General features: G+C 43.6%; 1 protein-coding gene across 2 annotated transcripts; it reads left to right on the forward strand.

Moving 5' to 3' along the window:
* Window positions 1–1,515: 1,515 nt before the first annotated feature.
* On the forward strand, window positions 1,516–13,833 carry RPS4X (ribosomal protein S4 X-linked). 2 transcript variants are annotated; one of them, XM_056540637.1, is made up of 7 exons: window positions 1,516–1,654; window positions 2,375–2,452; window positions 3,679–3,859; window positions 6,830–6,927; window positions 7,497–7,668; window positions 11,780–11,937; window positions 13,693–13,833. In XM_056540637.1, the coding sequence occupies exons 1-7, from the start codon at window positions 1,652–1,654 to the stop codon at window positions 13,792–13,794; spliced, it is 792 nt and encodes a 263-aa protein (XP_056396612.1). In that variant the 5' UTR covers window positions 1,516–1,651; the 3' UTR covers window positions 13,795–13,833. The 2 variants fall into 2 exon arrangements, with proteins under 2 accessions (XP_056396612.1, XP_056396611.1); XM_056540636.1 differs by lacking the exon at window positions 1,516–1,654 and adding an exon at window positions 1,718–1,739.
* Window positions 13,834–18,229: the final 4,396 nt, after the last annotated feature.

Raw genomic sequence — 18,229 nt, forward strand, 5'->3', positions numbered from 1 at the left:
GGTTACCCGCAAGTTTCCCACTGCAGACTTTTGCACTGGAACTTCCACAGGGAAAAATCTGCCGCAGATTACATTGACCTCAATGGGGTCTGCTACTGTTTTTCTGCCACGGGAAACCTGCCCATGTGAAGCGCATCCCTAGGGTATGTTCACATGGCGAAATGTCCGTGTGAAATTTCGCCTGAATATTCAGCACGGAAATTCCGCTGCAGCAGAGTCCCGTTAAATTCAGCGGGATTCTGCTGTAGCATGCACACGGTGGAAATTATCTGCCAGATGTTTCCGGCAGGGAAATTCCGATTTCCGTGTCAGCACAAAGAATGAACACAATCATTCTTTGTGCGGAGACTGCATGGAATGCATAGCCGTCTATTAGTCGGCGCATTCCAGTGCAGTCCTAGCGCTGGCAGATTATGCCGGCACCCCGCAGTGTCCAGACATCCGGCATGTGAACATAACCTTAAAGGGGTACTCCGCCCCAGGACATCTTATCCCCTATCCAGGCAAAACAGGGGCCGGAGCATCGTGACGTCACAGCTCTGACCCTCGTGACGTCACGGCCCGCACCCTCAATACAAGTCTATGGGAGGGGGCGTGATGGCTGACTCGCCCCCTCCCATAGACTTGTATTGAGTGGACAGGACGTGATGTCATGAGGGGCGGAGCCGTGACGTCACAATGCTCAGGCCCCTGTATTGCTCATCATTACGCACAGAGCAAGTGTGACATAGGGGATAAGATGTCTAGGGGCGGAGTACCCCTTTAAAGTCCCAGCTTTATCTATAGCATGAAGTTAGGCAAGGTTCACACATATGCGTTTTATAATCCTGTTATAATTTTGGCGCACAGCCTTTGATAACTTTAAAGGAGATATCCAGTGGTGAAAAACGTATCCCCTATCCGGCTCATTGAAATTAATTACATACGGGAGCGCATACGAAAGCATACAGGAGCGCGAGGTTGTAGCTTCCCCTGCCGTATGCGCTCCCGTATGGGAGAAAATGTTATGTGAACCCAGCCCTAAGAAAAACGGACAAAATCATATGAGATGCAAAACGGACTGAACCGGATGATGCGTTTGACATACGGTTTACAATGTTAAGTCAATGCATACGGTTTTCTATACAGTTCCATACGGTTTTTAACTTAAAACCGTATACGGGAACTGTATAGCAAAAACGTGCTGTGCATGCACCCTAACACACACTGTATAGAACAGTGTTTCCCAACCAGGGTGCCTCCAGCTGTTGCAAAACTACAACTCCCAGCATGCCCGGACAGCCAAAGGCTGTCCGGGCATGCTGGGAGTTGTAGTTTTGCAACAGCTGGAGGCACCCTGGTTGGGAAACACTGGTATAGAAGATCATTAGGTCGTTTTTATTTTTTATGGGTAAATAAGATTGATACTAAAGTTTTCGTCAATACTACACGAACACCTGCATATGAATAAGCCCTTACAGAGTGTTACAGCTACAACTCCCCTCACATGATCTTAGGAACTGAAACCATATAAAATGCAGTACCACCCCTTCCCGGCAGAGGTCACTACACAAAGGTAACACACACGGAAGTCTTGTCTCTCGCCGGCTGTGGCGCAAGGTTATCCAGCCAGCCCCGGAAGGAGGAGGTCCTTTCCACTGCAGACGCAGCCATGGTGAGACTTCTTCTCCCTTATCCCGGAGCCTCCATCCAGCCCCATCCTCTGTTTTACCCCCGTTCTCTGCCCCGGTCCCTTCATGGTAATGTAGTATAAGTCATGGACACTCGTCCCCGTCCATTATTGGCGGGGGACTTACCTCCTAAAGTGCTAAAACTGTACACGGGGAGCCCGGGCCTCCATTGCTGCCGGGGACCGGGCAGGATGTCCTGGCCTCGTCCGGCTGGAGTGTGTGCGCCGGGTGAGCGCTACCGCCTCAGTGTGCACTCTGTAACGAGGACCGTGCGGTTCTGTTATCTGGGGCTTTGGTAGTGGTGAAGTGTTCATTATATATGTCATCTCAGTCCCAGTGTTTCCCAATCAGGGTGTCTGAGGTGTTGCAAAACTACAACTCCCAGCATGCCCGGACAGCCAAAGGCTGTCCAGGCATGCTGGGAGTTGTAGTTTTGCAACAGCTGGAGGCACCCTGGTTGGGAAACACTGGTCTATCCTGTCACTCTTCTGGGAGTGCAAAACTACAACCCCCTGTGTGACAAACATCTGTACTCTGTCATACATGCTGGGAGTTGTTGTTTTTGTACTAACTAGGAGCCAGTAGTTACAGATCAGAGATGGTTATTACAGGACTGTAGGTACTGACTGCATCCATCCTATCTGCTGCCACAACACCTGAAATGTGTCTAATGTAACCTATAATGTTCTTTCCTCCTATTATAGGCTCGCGGACCCAAGAAGCATTTGAAGCGCGTTGCGGCGCCCAAGCACTGGATGCTGGATAAGCTGACTGGTGTCTTTGTGAGTATCTGCCATACTGTAAACTCTAGTTATGATAGGATTGTAGGTGATCAGAGGATCCAGGGGTGATAGGACTGTAGATCCAGAAGTGATAGAACCTTAGATGACCTGAGGATCCCGAAGTGATAGAACCCGTGATGATATGAGGATCCAGAAGTGATAGAACCCGTGATGACATGAGGATCTAGAAGTGATAGAACCTTAGATGATGACTGAGGATCTAGAAGTGATAGAACCTTAGATGATGACTGAGGATCTAGAAGTGATAGAACCTTAGATGATGACTGAGGATCTAGAAGTGATAGAACCTTAGATGATGACTGAGGATCTAGAAGTGATAGAACCTTAGATGATGACTGAGGATCTAGAAGTGATAGAACCTTAGATGATGACTGAGGATCTAGAAGTGATAGAACCTTAGATGATGACTGAGGATCTAGAAGTGATAGAACCTTAGATGATGACTGAGGATCTAGAAGTGATAGAACCTTAGATGATGACTGAGGATCTAGAAGTGATAGAACCTTAGATGATGACTGAGGATCTAGAAGTGATAGAACCCTAGGTGATGACTGAGGATCTAGAAGTGATAGAACCCTAGGTGATGACTGAGGATCCAGAAGTGATAGAACCCTAGGTGATGACTGAGGATCCAGAAGTGATAGAACCCTAGGTGATGACTGAGGATCCAGAAGTGATAGAACCCTAGGTGATGACTGAGGATCCAGAAGTGATAGAACCCTAGGTGATGACTGAGGATCCAGCAATGACTTTGGGTCTCCTGGGTTCTCATGATGACTGCAGTCAGGGAGGCTGGAGAGCATCTGAACCCCATCATGGTTTCTAGAATAACTTCTAAGGCACCTTGCACACTACCGGCTTTTTGTTCTCAGAGATTTTAGGCAGATATTCCAGTGCAGCAGCCTCCCATTGTTTTCAGTGGGATTCTGCTGCACTGTCCACACTGCTTAATTTCAGAAATGCAATTTTCATGGCAGAATTCAAGTTTTGGACTCAAATGTTTGTTCTTTCAGCAGAATGCTGTGTGCTCTGCATTACCTCCAATATGGACAGAGCAGGTCTTGCTACTAGCACACAAAATTCTGTAGAATGCACATTACCCAAAGTCTTTGGACACAATTTAAATTTAGTTCTAGAAAGAATGACTTGTATATTGTGGGAAGAAATCTGATGTTTTGGTAACTGTTTCACCTGTTGACTTCTAGGCACCACGTCCATCCACTGGTCCCCACAAACTTCGGGAGTGTCTGCCACTCATCATCTTCTTGAGGAACAGGCTGAAGTACGCTCTTACCGGAGATGAGGTGAAGAAGATCTGCATGCAGCGCTTCATTAAGATTGATGGCAAGGTCCGCACAGACATCACATACCCTGCTGGATTCATGGGTGAGTGGCTTAGTGCTGTCTGTATATTCAGTTAATGGTATTAACCCCTAGAGGATGTACCTGTACGTCCTTGCTGCCTGGTACTTGGGCCCCTGGACATGCATGTCTGTCGCTTCATAGACAGTCCCAGGTGCAATAACCTGCCAGAGACCCACTGGTGGTTATGGTGGCCATCAGCAAACATGCTGATGCCTGCCATTAACCCTTCAGAAGCTGTGATCAATAAAGATCATGGCACCTGAATTATTAGGGGGGGGGGGCATAGAGAAACTCTCCAGGCCACGATTGTGAAGGTTGAATGAATCAAGATTGTGGGTGGTGCTCCACTTACTATTGCTGCATGCTGGAATATCAAAATGTTTGATTCTGTACAGTACCAGAAACAAAGGTATAAAAAGTGATCGAGAAGTGATACAAATAAAACTACACATCATTCCAAAAAATAAGTTATATGGTATCAGAATAGGGGGTTTAAAGGAGTACTTCGGTGCAGTGTCTGATGGCAGGGGCTCCAATCGCTTTCACACCTATAATCTCCTGCACTGCACCTTGGCTCTTCTCAGGAACGGACGAGTCACAAAGGGCCAGGAAGAACCAGGGACAAGGAACTGACTCATGCACGCTTATAGGGATGTCTCAATACCGTTTTTGTTTTTTTAAGACCGAGTACCGATACTATAATTCTAGTACAATGATCCCTCAACAATGGCCTCAACATACAATAGTTTCAACATACAATGGTCTTTTCTGGTCCATTGTAACTTGAAACCAGACTCAACATACAATGCTGCGGACAGTCCAGATTTGTGAAACCTGTCAATGGCCTGAATAACTGACCAATCAGAATGGGCATTTTACTGGTTACACACTATATATTACTGAAGTGTATGCAATGACTGGCTGTCTGGTAGCGCCTCCCCACAGTACAGGGAGGTACTACATATTCTATACTACTCTTTACCTGTGCTAAGGTTAGCTGCTCCTTTGGACATTTTTTACGGGACACTGTGCACTGTACAGGAACCTGAAGAAGCTCCTGTCCTCTACATAGGCAGTGATTTACAGTTCCCAGCAGATCTTTCTTACTCTTATATGTAAGGATTTGCTTTATTTATATTAGTTATCTACTTATTTTTCTTTAATCCTCACTTTTACCTATTTTTGGATGACATTTTGTTGGCTTTAGAACCAATTACCAGGTTTCCATAGTTATGGTCTCAACATGCAATGGTAGCGCTGGAACCAATTAATATTGTAATTTGAGGGACCACTGTACTCGTCGATACCAGTTACAAGTACTTTTATTTTAAAGAGAATCTGACGCCATGGTTATCCGGTTTCTGGTGCTGCTTACCGTGCTGATACGTGGGTTCCTTGTGTGCAGTGGAGGCGGCTGCTGTAGTATGAGCAAAGATTTCTCTTCTCCATTGGGCAGAATAGGGAATTTACATTGGCGGCGAGACCGATGTCTTCGGAGCGATTGCGCTGATGTTCGCATGGTGATCAGCGGTAGAAACCGGGTCACCAGCACTATATATATGTAGGGTCATCTACATATAAATTCAAGTTAGTGCAGCAGGTGACTCTGCTGTAAGATTGTCTTTAATATTAGGTAGTATCCCCTTGTAGGTAGTATAGATAGCAGTAAACCCCCCCGAACCCTCAAGTGCCACTGGTAGTTGCTGTCCTGTCGGGTGTTGCCACTCTGCTTCCCGTTCTCCCATCCGCATCATGGCATCCTATGGAGGAACATGTGACACATGTCACTCTGCTTCCTCCGTAGCGTTATGTGTGGAGAAGGTGGTGTGATGTGTTTGTCACATGCTCCTTCATAGGACGCCATGATACGGATGGGAGAGCGGGGCATTAAGGAGAGGATGGCCGCACTGCAGCAGGTATCGGACATGGTATGTCTGGACTTTTCCTGACATGGACAGAGGCGTCAGCAGAGAGAACTGTGCTCAGACAGGAAAGAAACTTCAAAAAAAGAACTTCCTGTGGAGCATACAGCAGCTGTAGTACTGTAAGGATTAAGATTTTTTTTAAATAGAAGTAATTTAAATCTAACTTTCGGGCACCAGTTGATGTATAAAAAAAAAAAAGGCGTACCCCTTTAAATGTGACCTAGTGTAAATACAGGTAAAATCTCCAAGCTAATGTAGATTTCCCTGTGCGGTGTAAGGCCCAGTCACTGCAGAGGCGATTAAAGTGGTACTCCTGCAATTTTTTTTTATTTTTATTCATCCTATATTTCCGGACTAAAATTTCTCACCACCAGGTGCTGCAGATGTCATCCATCTCTGATCTTTCCTCCTAGTTTTGGGGTCTGTTACATCACACTGCTACTCGGGCTATCACTGACAGAGGCACAGTGGCTGGCAATCAAAATGAGCGCAGTGTGATATTTCTGGACCCAAAACCAGAAATAAGACTGGGAGACAGATATTGGCAGCAACTAGGGGAGCAGTGGAAGGTTGTGTGTAGTGTTTTGGTTGTGTTTTTATGGATGCAGCGTGGGCATTTAGGATAAAAATGTGGCTGGAGAACTCCTTTTAAATATGCCAAAACGTAGAACAGAAGGCTTACTCAAGAACAGACTTAAGCTGTTACTTAAACACAATAGGGGAGATTTATCAAAACCTGTGCAAAGGAAAAGTTGTCCAGTTGCCCATATCAACCAATCAGATCACTACTTTAATTTTTAACAAGGCCTCTGCAAAATGAAAAAAGCGATCTGATTGGTTGCTATGGGCAACTCAGCAACTTTTCCTTTGCACAGGTTTTGATGAATCTCCCCAATTAGTGGGAACTTCAGCGTGTCTGTGAAATGTCTGAAGTTTCAGCAATACGTCTGACTAAAATCTTGCAGCTTCTCTGCCTTAATTCAGTAATGACCCTTCGGTGCTGCAAACAGTTCAATAACATTGAATCATCTTTACAGAAGATTCATCCTCCTGTCTTGTCTTACAGATGTCATCAGCATTGAGAAGACTGGGGAGCACTTCCGTCTGGTATATGACACCAAGGGTAGATTCGCAGTGCACAGAATCACAGCTGAAGAGGCAAAGGTAAGGTATATCTAACTGAAGACCTTACAGTAACCTAGGGGAACATCTTGGGAGATCTATCCAAATCTGTCCAGAGGGAAAGTTGCTGAGTTGCCCATAGCAACCAATCAAATCACTACTTTTATTTTTGAAAAGGCCTCTGAAAAATGAAAGATCTGATTGGTTGCTATGGGCAACTCAGCAACGTTCCCTCTGGACAGGTTTTGATACATCTCCACTTGTGTTGGTGTGAGCAATAAATAGTCTGAAAATGGTGAAGTGCACTGCTTATTCTGGGATCTTTAATATGATTAACTTTCAATACTACTTTATGTTCAGATGTTTCTGAAGTCTGCAATATAGGATTTGTTTTCTTTGTAGCAAAACTTGCTTCAGTGTTTCTTATGAATATAAAGGACTTTTGGAGTCTGCAGTGTGTGAATATGGTGTTGGCCAAATAAAGATAATTAAAAAGCTGTTAAAAGCACAGCAGTATGCCTAGACAATGGTAATCACTGGAGTTGGCCTCACACAGCATCCATGTTCATAATACTGTGTAGTAAACATATTAACAATCCTTCCCTTTCCAGTACAAGCTGTGCAAGGTGAGGAAGACCTGGGTGGGAACAAAAGGAATCCCTCACTTGGTGACCCACGATGCCCGCACCATCCGTTACCCTGACCCCCTCATTAAGGTCAATGACACTGTTCAAATTGACCTGGAAACTGGCAAGATCACAGACTTCATCAAGTTTGATACTGGTAAGAATTTGGCACACTATTGTTTGTATTTATTTATTTTTATTACTCTTTGATCGCTGATGGTAAAGCATATAGTAGAGCATAGTTCACATTGTCATAACTTTTTTTTTTTTTATAGATCTGATCACATTTAAATCACATGAGTGCTGTCCTTCACTTTAACACTCAGCCACATTTTCTTAGTAATTGCACAATGTCCCATTAGCAGCTCAACATTACAATAGCAGCAGCCTAGATCAGATACTTTTAAAGTGCTATGTACCTTATCCACTACTTTATTGCACCATATGATTAAGTCTTTCACTATAACATCACTTACCTGCCCGGTGATGTAAAGTTTCTCTTAGGACTGGTGGTGTAATAAGCTACTAAGGGGACAAAATAACAGGATTTTCAAAAACCCACACTTTTTAAGATTCCCCCACACCTCATGGCAGTCAGGTTTTCAAGTTGAGTATTTTACTATTTTTCTGTTGGGTTTTTAAATACAACTGTCGGGTTTTCAGGAAAATGTCAGGACCATGCCCCTAATTATGCAAACCACGCCCCTTTAGTCGGGTTGAAAAAATACTCCAAGTAATTAGAAAACAGTCAGGTTTTTACCAGTAACGTGTCGCAGAGGACGTGCCACACAAATTGTCGAATAACCCGATAGTCAGGATCATGTTAGTAAATTAGGGCCAATGCTGTGTCCACTTAGCAGGTGCTGAATAGTAGGTGAATGCGTTTTTATGCCTGCACAGATACAGGCAGAAGACTCGCACTGAATGTGATGCCACTGCCCCGTCCCCTCATGACATCATGCCCAGCCCCCTCTATGCAAGCCTGTGGGAGGGGGCATGATGGCCATCACTCTCCCTCCCACTGACTTGCATTGAGGGGTCGGGGTGTGATGTCACGAGGGGCGGGGCCATGACATCACGATACCATGTCCCCTATATCGCCCGTCACTAGCCACGGATCAAACATGGCTCCAGGCTGCTGATGTACGGGGGGGGGGTGCAGCAGGAGAGATTGTGGGGGTCCCCAGCGGCGACATATTTCCTGCAGCTGACTTTGCTACCTATTGATCTCGATGGGTTGGAAAATACACAGCAGCAGATATGCAGCAAAATACTCTGGGTCTACGCTATGTGGGAACATATCCTTGCTGTGTGTGTGTTTTGCAATGTTTTTTCTTTTGCATTCACTTGACTATGTAGCTGCTAACAATTTTACTTGGTGGTCACTTCAAAGAGGGCTTTTGTGGCAACAATCCAACTGTCCTAATGCTGTGACCAATATCATAATCCTCTACAGGATACTGTGGGCACTACATGTGTGTACTGTGGTCTATTCTAGAGGAGATAATCTGTTTCTACAAGATTGCCACAGCACTAACCAGTTTATAGAAATGCTGCTTTATTTCATGCATCAGTAAAAAGCAGCAGGGTAAGACTGTGGCATTACAGCTGTATGAACAAATGAAATCTCTTTTACACTGTGCAGTCTTTCGATATCTTGTGTTATCTACCAATTCTGTGATGAAGAATGTTGTTGTTGTTGCTGCTATTGGATGGAACAAAGCGTTTCTACTAGCTCTATAGGGATGTGCCCCCAAGGGTTAACAACCATTTGGCTAGCTATCTGTACATGTCTAACAAGAAAAACAGTTAAGGGGCACAACACAGCTTTTCGACCCAGGCTGCCACAGTAAAAATAACTTTAACCTTCGGCCCTGGTCTTCTTGCTTGTTTTGGGGCCTGACACTTAACACTGAGCTCAGCTAATCACTGGCCCCAGCAATTTTCCTACTCGGCCAGTCATAGGCAGTGTGATATAATGGACTCGGTCACCAGGAAGAAGGCCAGGGCCTGTTTCATGACACTTCAAGATTTTGGGGCCCAAATTGGCTGAACAGGAGACTGGGCCGGAGGACGGGAGAACAATATCCTGTTTTATTGCTGCAGCCCAGGCAAAAAATATTGCTTGATGACCCCTTTAAACTAGAACTATTGATTCATATGGAATAGAATTATTTATTTAAAAAAAAGTTAGAGCCTACATGTTGTCTTTGCTTTTTATAAATATATATCTTCTGAGGAATTGGGTGCAAATGTTGTACAGTCATGGCCGTAAATGTTGGCACCCCTGACATTTTTCTATAAAATGAAATATTTCTCACAGAAAAGGATTGCAGTAACACATGTTTTGCTATACACACGTTTATGCCCTTTGTGTGTATTGGAGCTAAACCAAAAAAAGGGGGGGGGGGGGGGGGGGAAGCAAATTGGACATAATGTCACACCAGAAGAGGTGGTCATGGTGAACTCTGTAAAATAATTTTAAAAAGGGGGCTGGATGCATTTTTTTGAGAATATTACAGGTTATGGATTCTAGATCTATATGGACAGAACGTTGATCCAGGGATCTATTCTGATGCCCAATTTGGAGTTGGGAATACATTTTTACTTCTAGTATGAGGTTTTTTCCTTCTTCTGGATCAACGCAGTAGGGACTCATTAGGGTTATAGGTTGAGCTTGATGGACTGTTATTTTTTTATATTTTTCGACCTTATGAACGGTTACTATGGTACCAAACTCCAGAAATGGTCTGGAAAAAATTATTGGCACTCTTTCAAAAATTTGGAAAAATAAGATGGTTTCAAGCATGCGATGCTCCTTTAAACTCACCTGGGGCAAGTAACGGGGGTGGGCCATATAAAAATCACACCTAAAAGGAGAGAAGTTCACTTAGTCTTTGCATTGTGTTTGTGTGCCACACTAAGCATGGACAACAGAAAGAGAACTGTGAGAACTTGAGAACCAAAATTGTGGAAAAATATCAACAATCTCATGGTTAAAAGTCCATCTCCAGAGATCTAGATTTGCCTTTGTCCACAGTGCGCAACATTATCAAGAAGTTCAACTCATGGCACTGTAGCTAATCTCCCTGGGCATGGACTGAAGAGAGAAATTGAAAGGTGTCAACGCAGGATAGTCTGGTGGATAAGCAGCCCCAAACAAGTTCCGAAGATATTCAAGCTATTCTGCAGGCTCGGGGAGCATCAGTGTCAGTGCAAACTACCTGTCAACATTTAAATGAAATGAAACGCTATGGTAGGAGACCCAGGAGGACCCCACTGCTGACGGACATAAAAAAAAAAAAAAAAAAAAAAAAAAATCAAAGCTACATTTGCCAAAATGAACTTGAGTAAGCCAAAATCCTTCTGGGAAAACATATTGTGGACAGATGAGACCAGGATAGAGCTTTTTGGTAAAGCACATCATAATACAGTTTACCGAAAACAGAATGAGGCCTACAAAGAAAAGAACACAGTACCTACAGTGAACTATGGTGGAGGTTCAATTATGTTTTGGGGTTATTTCGCTGCCTCTGGCACTGGGTGCCTTGAATGTGTGCAAGCCATCATGAAATCTGAGGATTACCAACGAACTTTGTGTCGCACTGTACAGCCCAGTGTCAGGAAAGCTGGGTTTGTGTCCGAGATCTTGGGTCTTCCAGCAGGACAATGAGCCCAAACATACGTCAAAAAGCCCCCAGAAATGGATGCCAACAAAGCGCTGGAGAATTCTGAAGTGGCAGCAATGAGTCCAGATCTAAATCCCATCTTAAAATCGCTGTTGGGAAAAGGCGCCTTCCAATAAGAGACCTGGAGCAGTTTACAAAGGAAGAGTGGTCCAACATTCCGGCTGAGAGGTGGTTGGTTGATGGTTATAGGAAGAGACTGATTTCAGTTATATTTTTTTTTCAAAGGGGGTGCAACCAAATAGTTAAGGGTGCCAATAATTTTGTCCAGCCCTTTTTTGGAGTTTGGTGTGACTTTGTCCACTTTGTCGTTTTTTTTTTTTTTTTTTTTTTCCCCCTCCTTTTTGGTTTAGTTCCAATACACACAAAGGGAATAAACATATTTTATTTTATGTACTATGACATCTGGTTAAGTGTTTTTTTTTTTTTTTTTTTTTGGAGGTGCTGAATCACATGGCGTGATCTGCCATTTGTAATGAGAGAAATAAACTGATGTTCCTTCAGTTACTATGATTTTTGTTTTTACAAATGTGTTTCCTAATTGCTGCTTCGATTTATTTTTCTAATTCTATTCTGTTATAGGTAACGTCTGCATGGTAACTGGAGGTGCTAACTTGGGACGTATTGGCGTCATCACCAACAGGGAGAGGCACCCAGGTTCCTTTGATGTGGTTCACGTCAAGGATGCCAATGGAAACAGCTTTGCCACCAGGCTGTCAAACATTTTCGTCATTGGCAAAGTAAGTCCTTATAAGCAGCAAGTATTGTACTAAGAACTTCAAATGTGTTATATGCTTAAATGGGTACTCCACTGCCCCAGCATTCGAACATTTTGTTCCGAACGCTGGGTGCGTTGGTCATGGCCATGCCCCCTCAAGTCACGCCATGCCCACTTAATAAAAGTGTGTGGGAGAGGGCGTAGCAGTCCTAGACTCCTGCAATACTGCCACTGTATGTCACAACAGCACACATATGGCGCAGCCGAAATTCAAAAGCCCTGCTTTAAAGCAGTAGACTTCCCCTGCAAACACTACTTTTTTTATTTTAGTGCATGATTTACTAAGGTCATGGTTTTCCGTTTTTATGTATATTTGACATTTCTGTGCAGCACGGGCTTATTTTGGCACATCTCTTAATAATCCACCAAAAAACTTAGTGGCTTTCCTGTGAATTAATGGCACACACAAAGAAAGGTTTATCGGCCTTATACAATGTTTCACACAAACTTTTAAAGCTTAATTCGGTTGTTTTCAAGTTAAACGTTTAACAAAATAAAGTACATAAATGAGACCAAATTATAATGGTACAAATAGAGGGGTTAATAATTTTTTATTTAATTTTTAATTTTTTTGCCCTAAATAAGAGGTACATTTTCGCCATCTTTATTAGCATTAAGTAGTAGGTTGGTAACCAGAACATGAATTGTACTCTGCAACTGCTCAACCAGGAAGTGCAGGCCTAAAACAAATGGGCAGACTGGTAAGCAGTGCTATATGCGTCTGTAGCATTCGACACTAAAGGCAAATATATTGCTCTATCAGTGGCCTTCAACCTGCGGACCTCCAGATGTTGCAAAACTACAACTCCCAGCATGCCCGGACAGCCGTTGGCTGTCTGGGCATGCTGGGAGTTGTAGTTTTGCAACATCTGGAGGTCCGCAGGTTGAAGATCACTGCTCTATATGGTTAAACTTCTGTATAGGGCCAGATTTAAGATCTTTACTAAATTAAGAAATGTGGCTTTGCATTTTACTGTATTGAATAAATGCAGATAAACATGCACAAGTTGTGACACCCAAACTGGCTGGGTGTGTAATACCATTGTGTGTCCACATTCCAGGTAGTGGCAGTGATGAGGTCTGGATTGATGGAAGCGTCAATCATTTAAAACTTACACAGTGAACTTTCTCAGAACATCACATTAAAGGGTACCTCTCGTCAAATAAACTTTTGATATATTTTAGATTAATGAATGTTGAATAACTTTCCAATAGCATGTTAATGAAAAATATGCTTCTTTCTATTGTATTTTTCCCGATCAGTCCTGTCAGCAAGCATTTCTGACTCCTGCTGGAGTCCTAAACATTCAGAGCTGCCAGCCTGCTTTGTTCACAGCCAAACAGGCTGTGAATAAAGCAGGCTGGCAGCTCTGAGTGTTCTCCTTTGTGAACAAAGCAGACTGGCAGCTCGTAGTGTTTAGGACTCCAGCATGAGTCTGAAATGCTTGCTGCCAGGACTGGTAGGGAGACCCCTAGTGGTCATTTCTTCAAAGTGGAAAATTAAATAGAAAGAAGCATATTTTTTAATTACAATTGCATGTTAAGTTATTCTGCATACATTAATCTATAATATATGAAAAGTTTTTTGATGAGGTACCCTTTAAATATGCTATACCTGGTTTCTATAGAGATCTGTGAAACTGACTACAAGATGCATGTGGGTTTAAATCGCATACATTCCCCTGTCCTTTCTAAACAAGATTTATTTTTTTGTTAGGGTAACAAGCCCTGGATTTCATTGCCACGTGGAAAGGGTATCCGCCTTACAATTGCTGAAGAGAGAGACAAGAGACTGGCAGCCAAGCAGTCCAGTGGTTAAACCCAAACAAACTTTATTAAATAAAACCTTGTTCTGACATCACGGTTTCCTGTGTTTTTTTATTTTATTTTTTTTATATATATTTTGTACTTAAAGGGAATCTGTCATCAGGATTGCCCACACTAACCTGTTTGGTACAGGATTATAGTGCAGGTGACCCTGATGAAAACCGTACTTACAGATTTTCTGTCTGTGGCTCTTGTCTTGTTATCCCCAGTCTTCGTCATATGATGATAAGAAGCGAAGTGCGCACAGTCCTTTCCAAACCTGTGTGTACAGTGACATCTGGTGCTCTGAAGATCTCTGCGCACTGGCTGCTTGACGGTCACACCTTCTCCCCCTGTATTTGGACTGTCCATATTGCAGAGCGTAGTTCATACTTCAGCATAATGGTTGTGGCTATTGCACAGGAGGAGGAGGCTTCAGCATGACAAAGAATGCTGCGGAATCCTAAACTATAAGAATTGATTACAAGCGAACTTCTCCAATAGAGTAAATGTCCTGTATGGGAAAACATCTGCTCCATGTGAATGTTCCCTAAAATGGAGCTGTGAACAGTAAACTAATGAAATGACAGTATGCTTATTTAGGAAACCTTTTATATTTGCACATATAGGGGGACATTTATCATTGCTGTAGTGCAGTGGGCTTTTTTTTGTTTTTTTTACGGTTTCTACTGGTCTATAGTTAGCGCTCCTGTGCAGATAACTCTTGCACAAAGAAATGGCACACTACCTTAAAGGAGAACTCGAGAATATAAAAATTGTCCCCCATACTGCCGTCAGTAAAAGATAAAGATGTACATACCTTCCTCCTGTTTCCGCCGCGATCCTCTTCCTGGTGGGTGGCGAGTCATACTGCGCTCAGCCAATCACTGGCCGGAGCGAAGTCCTGACTCAGCCGGCGATGGGCTGAACAGCAGTATGTTTTTGTCTTGAAGCGTTCTCACACTGCCGCTCAGCCTATCACCAGAAGAGTCGGGACTTCACTGTGGACGGTGATTGGCTGAGTGCGGTATGACTCGCCAACAACCAGGAAGAGGATTGTGGCGGAGACTGGTGCCGGTTACCGGGGGAGTGAAGGAAGGTATGTACATCTTTATTTTTTTTTACTGCCGGCACTATGGGGGAAAATTTCTATATTCTGGAGTTCTCCTCCTTTAAAGTTGTCGATCATCTGACACATTTGAGTCCTCATTGATGGTGTAGGGTTGTGCAAAATAATGCTGCCATGCGCAAAATTAGTGCCCTAATTATGAAAGCGCAAATTCGGTATTCACTGCAATAAAGTGTCCACCAACCACTAGCAGAAAACAATCTAATGTTCTATCAAAAAAAGTGCAACATAATAGAAATGAAAATTAGGGTGCATCCAATGATTAATGTCCCCCCATACTTGTTCATGAAGGCCCTGTAAAAGTAATTGAACATTATCTAAACAGATGCCATTTTGATTGTCAAGGTGTTAGTGTACTTCCATTGATATAGGGTTGCCTGCTCAAACATTAACCCCTTCCCGCCCTAGGGCGAATGAATACGTCCCAGCTGCAAACATGTTAGCGCAACACGACGTATGCATACGTTCTGGCGATATCCTGCTCAGTGCTGCAGGAGATTCCTGGCGGGACCTGGCTGTCAATCACATTGTGCCGGTCTTGGCAGCATTAACCCAATAAATGCCATGATCAGTCCTGAGCATGGGGTTCACAGGGCTTCCCCTGTTCAAATTGCAATCCCGTGATGTGATCGTGGGAGCCTGTTGGTTGCTATGGCAGCAGGAGGCTAGCAGATGGCCTGTCTGCCTAGTACGGCAGCCTGTGAGGTCCAGCTATAGGCTGGATTGCACAGGCTGTTAGTGTAGTATTATCAGTCATACTGTGCTGCAGTACAGATGTACAGCAGCATAGTTTAACAGGTAAAAATAATTTTTTAATTGTGTTAAAAATGCCCGTTTCCCAATAAAGTGCTGTGAACGCTGTAAAAAAAAAAAAAGCAAGCAAACGTTAAATTCTGGTCCAAAACGTGGAATAAAAACTATCATAAGGTAGCATTAATCGCAAAAATGGTACCAATAAAAAGTAAAGCTTGTTCTGCAAAAAATCCCCCCTCACTGCAGTTGGTTGAAAAATAGTTATTAGAGATGAGCGAACTTACAGTAAATTCGATTCGTCACGAACTTCTCGGCTCGGCAGTTGATGACTCATCCTGCATAAATCAGTTCAGCTTTCTGGTGGGCTGGAAAAGGTGGATACAGTCCTAGGAGAGTCTCCTAGGACTGTATCCACCTTTTCCAGCCCACGGGAGCACCTGAAAGCTGCTCATTTATGCAGGATAAGTCATCAACTGCCGAGCCGAGAAGTTCGTGATGAATCAAATTTACTGTAAGTTCGCTCATCTCTGAAAAGGATGTCAGGGGTATAACCACTTAGACACAGGCCAGATTTAAAAAAAAAAAAATTGGCCTTGATCTTTAAGGTAAAAACAGGTGGCATCCTTAAGGGGTTAAAAGAATTTCCCGGACTTGCAGCAGTGGTTTTATACTGATCAGGTTTGTACGTATGATAACCAATGTAACCCAGGACTTTGACGAATGGTGAAACCTTGCAAGCAGTCGGCCATAATTTAGCACCCAGGATAAGTTTACCTATATACTAGTGCAGCGATTGACTACTACATTTCAGTCGCATGCAGCTGATTGTGTACCTTAAAGGGGAGCTTTTGGTACTTATATCCTATCCACAGGATACGGGATAAATGTCTGACCATGGCTCCCCCTGATCTGGCTTCCCCATGCACGGAGCAACAATCAAGCACCTCACGAAACTGTGGTCTACTTGCCGACTCCATGCATCTATGTGGGAGAGCTGATAAGATACAGGGCTTGTGTACCTCTGGCTCTACCATAGAGATAAAGGCGGGGGGGGGGGGGTGTTGACCAGCGCCCATTGCATGTGGAGAGCTTAGATGTGGGTCAGGGGGTCCTATTGGTTTGCCCCCCTGCGTTCAGATATAGGGGATAAGTACTGGAGTTATGCTTCTGCATGCCCTACTGTTACAAGGTGTAAAGAAGGGGTCCAGATGCCTCTTGACAGCTGAGCTGGTGGCTGTTCTTATTGGGGGATGGTGATAAACCACCTACAGGTGTCTGACATGCTTATCTCCTGTGTGAACAATGATGTTAATATTCCACATCAGCCGCCTTTCCCCTGTCATCAGTATCTAAAAATGAGCTTTTATACCCAGTCAATACCACCTATTACAGCTGGACTAGCCATCTATCTACTATGTACAGACAGCTTTATCTTTCAGAGATGGTATATCTGCTTCTGAGACACTAGAGGGCAGAATGGAGAGAACAGGCAAAGGAGAGAACAGGATGGTTGATGTCCTGTTCTTCAGGGAGAACACAGACATGCAAGAGATACTATTCACACCAGGACCATGGGCCTGAGACTGCCTCCGCTAAATGCCAAAGTCATTAGAAGACACAATTTTGTTTCTCGAAATGCATTACACTGGAGCAGTCCAGGCCATACACCCCCTGAAATTAAGAAAAATGCCCAGTCTGTGGATAAATAAAACATGAGGGTGACTATACGAATTGTTGGAAAAGAGGAGAATGTCCAGCGCAAATGGACTAAGGCCCCAAGTTTGGGCCGAAACGCGTCACCCTGTATGTCCTCCATGTGCTGAAGCTTGAATAAATAAAGTATTCGCTTGACCTATTTGCACTGGACATTCTCCTCTTTTCCATATTGCACTATAGGCGTTGCCCACGCTAGTCCGTGCGCTACGGGCCGGGGAGTGAGCTGGACCTACACTTATTTGCTGGAACTATACAAATTGTTGTAATTATACTGACCTAAAGACATCATACTAAACGGTGTAAAAAAAAAGTCGCCCCCCCCCCCCATGGATGTGTAGATGAAAAATAAGGGTCAAGTGTTATGGCTATTAATGGGCATTGTGCTCATGGTTCTTCTGTTAACCTCTGAGGGAATTATATAAAGGGAATGCATATGCATGCTGCAGGCACAAGCCCACCGGTGTATAGAATACATACAATCGATCTGTTGGGTATCAATATTGGTGACTATTTTCTCCCACATTTGGGAAATTTGTATTGTATCCTGTCAGGTTTACATAAGATCCTACCACATATGTTCATGAGATCCTCTACAATGTCTTAATAAAGAGGCAGAGTATACTTCCCCCTGTATAGTTATGTAATGTATCCCTTGTAATGTAACAAACTCTCATGGTGTGGCTGAATCTTGGATGTGCGCTCTTCCTGGATTTGAATGGGTTTTTGGAAAATACAGAAGGTGGAGTTCAGACCATTGGGGAATTGATAATGTTTTCTGAGATTCAGCGGTTCCACCTCTTCCCAGTTCAGCTCCTCTCAAAGACAGTATGCTGTCTTATGTTTACAGCAG

Source organism: Hyla sarda, chromosome 9, assembly GCF_029499605.1.
Source record: "Hyla sarda isolate aHylSar1 chromosome 9, aHylSar1.hap1, whole genome shotgun sequence".
Taxonomy (NCBI): Eukaryota; Metazoa; Chordata; class Amphibia; order Anura; family Hylidae; genus Hyla; species Hyla sarda.

What these genes read in the sequence shown, in the direction of transcription:
- RPS4X (XM_056540637.1), top strand. An exon ending in TCACAGCTGAAGAGGCAAAG is followed by an intron (nt 6,928 to 7,496) that starts GTAAGGTATATC and finishes TTCCCTTTCCAG; the next exon opens with TACAAGCTGTGCAAGGTGAG. An exon ending in CTTCATCAAGTTTGATACTG is followed by an intron (nt 7,669 to 11,779) that starts GTAAGAATTTGG and finishes ATTCTGTTATAG; the next exon opens with GTAACGTCTGCATGGTAACT.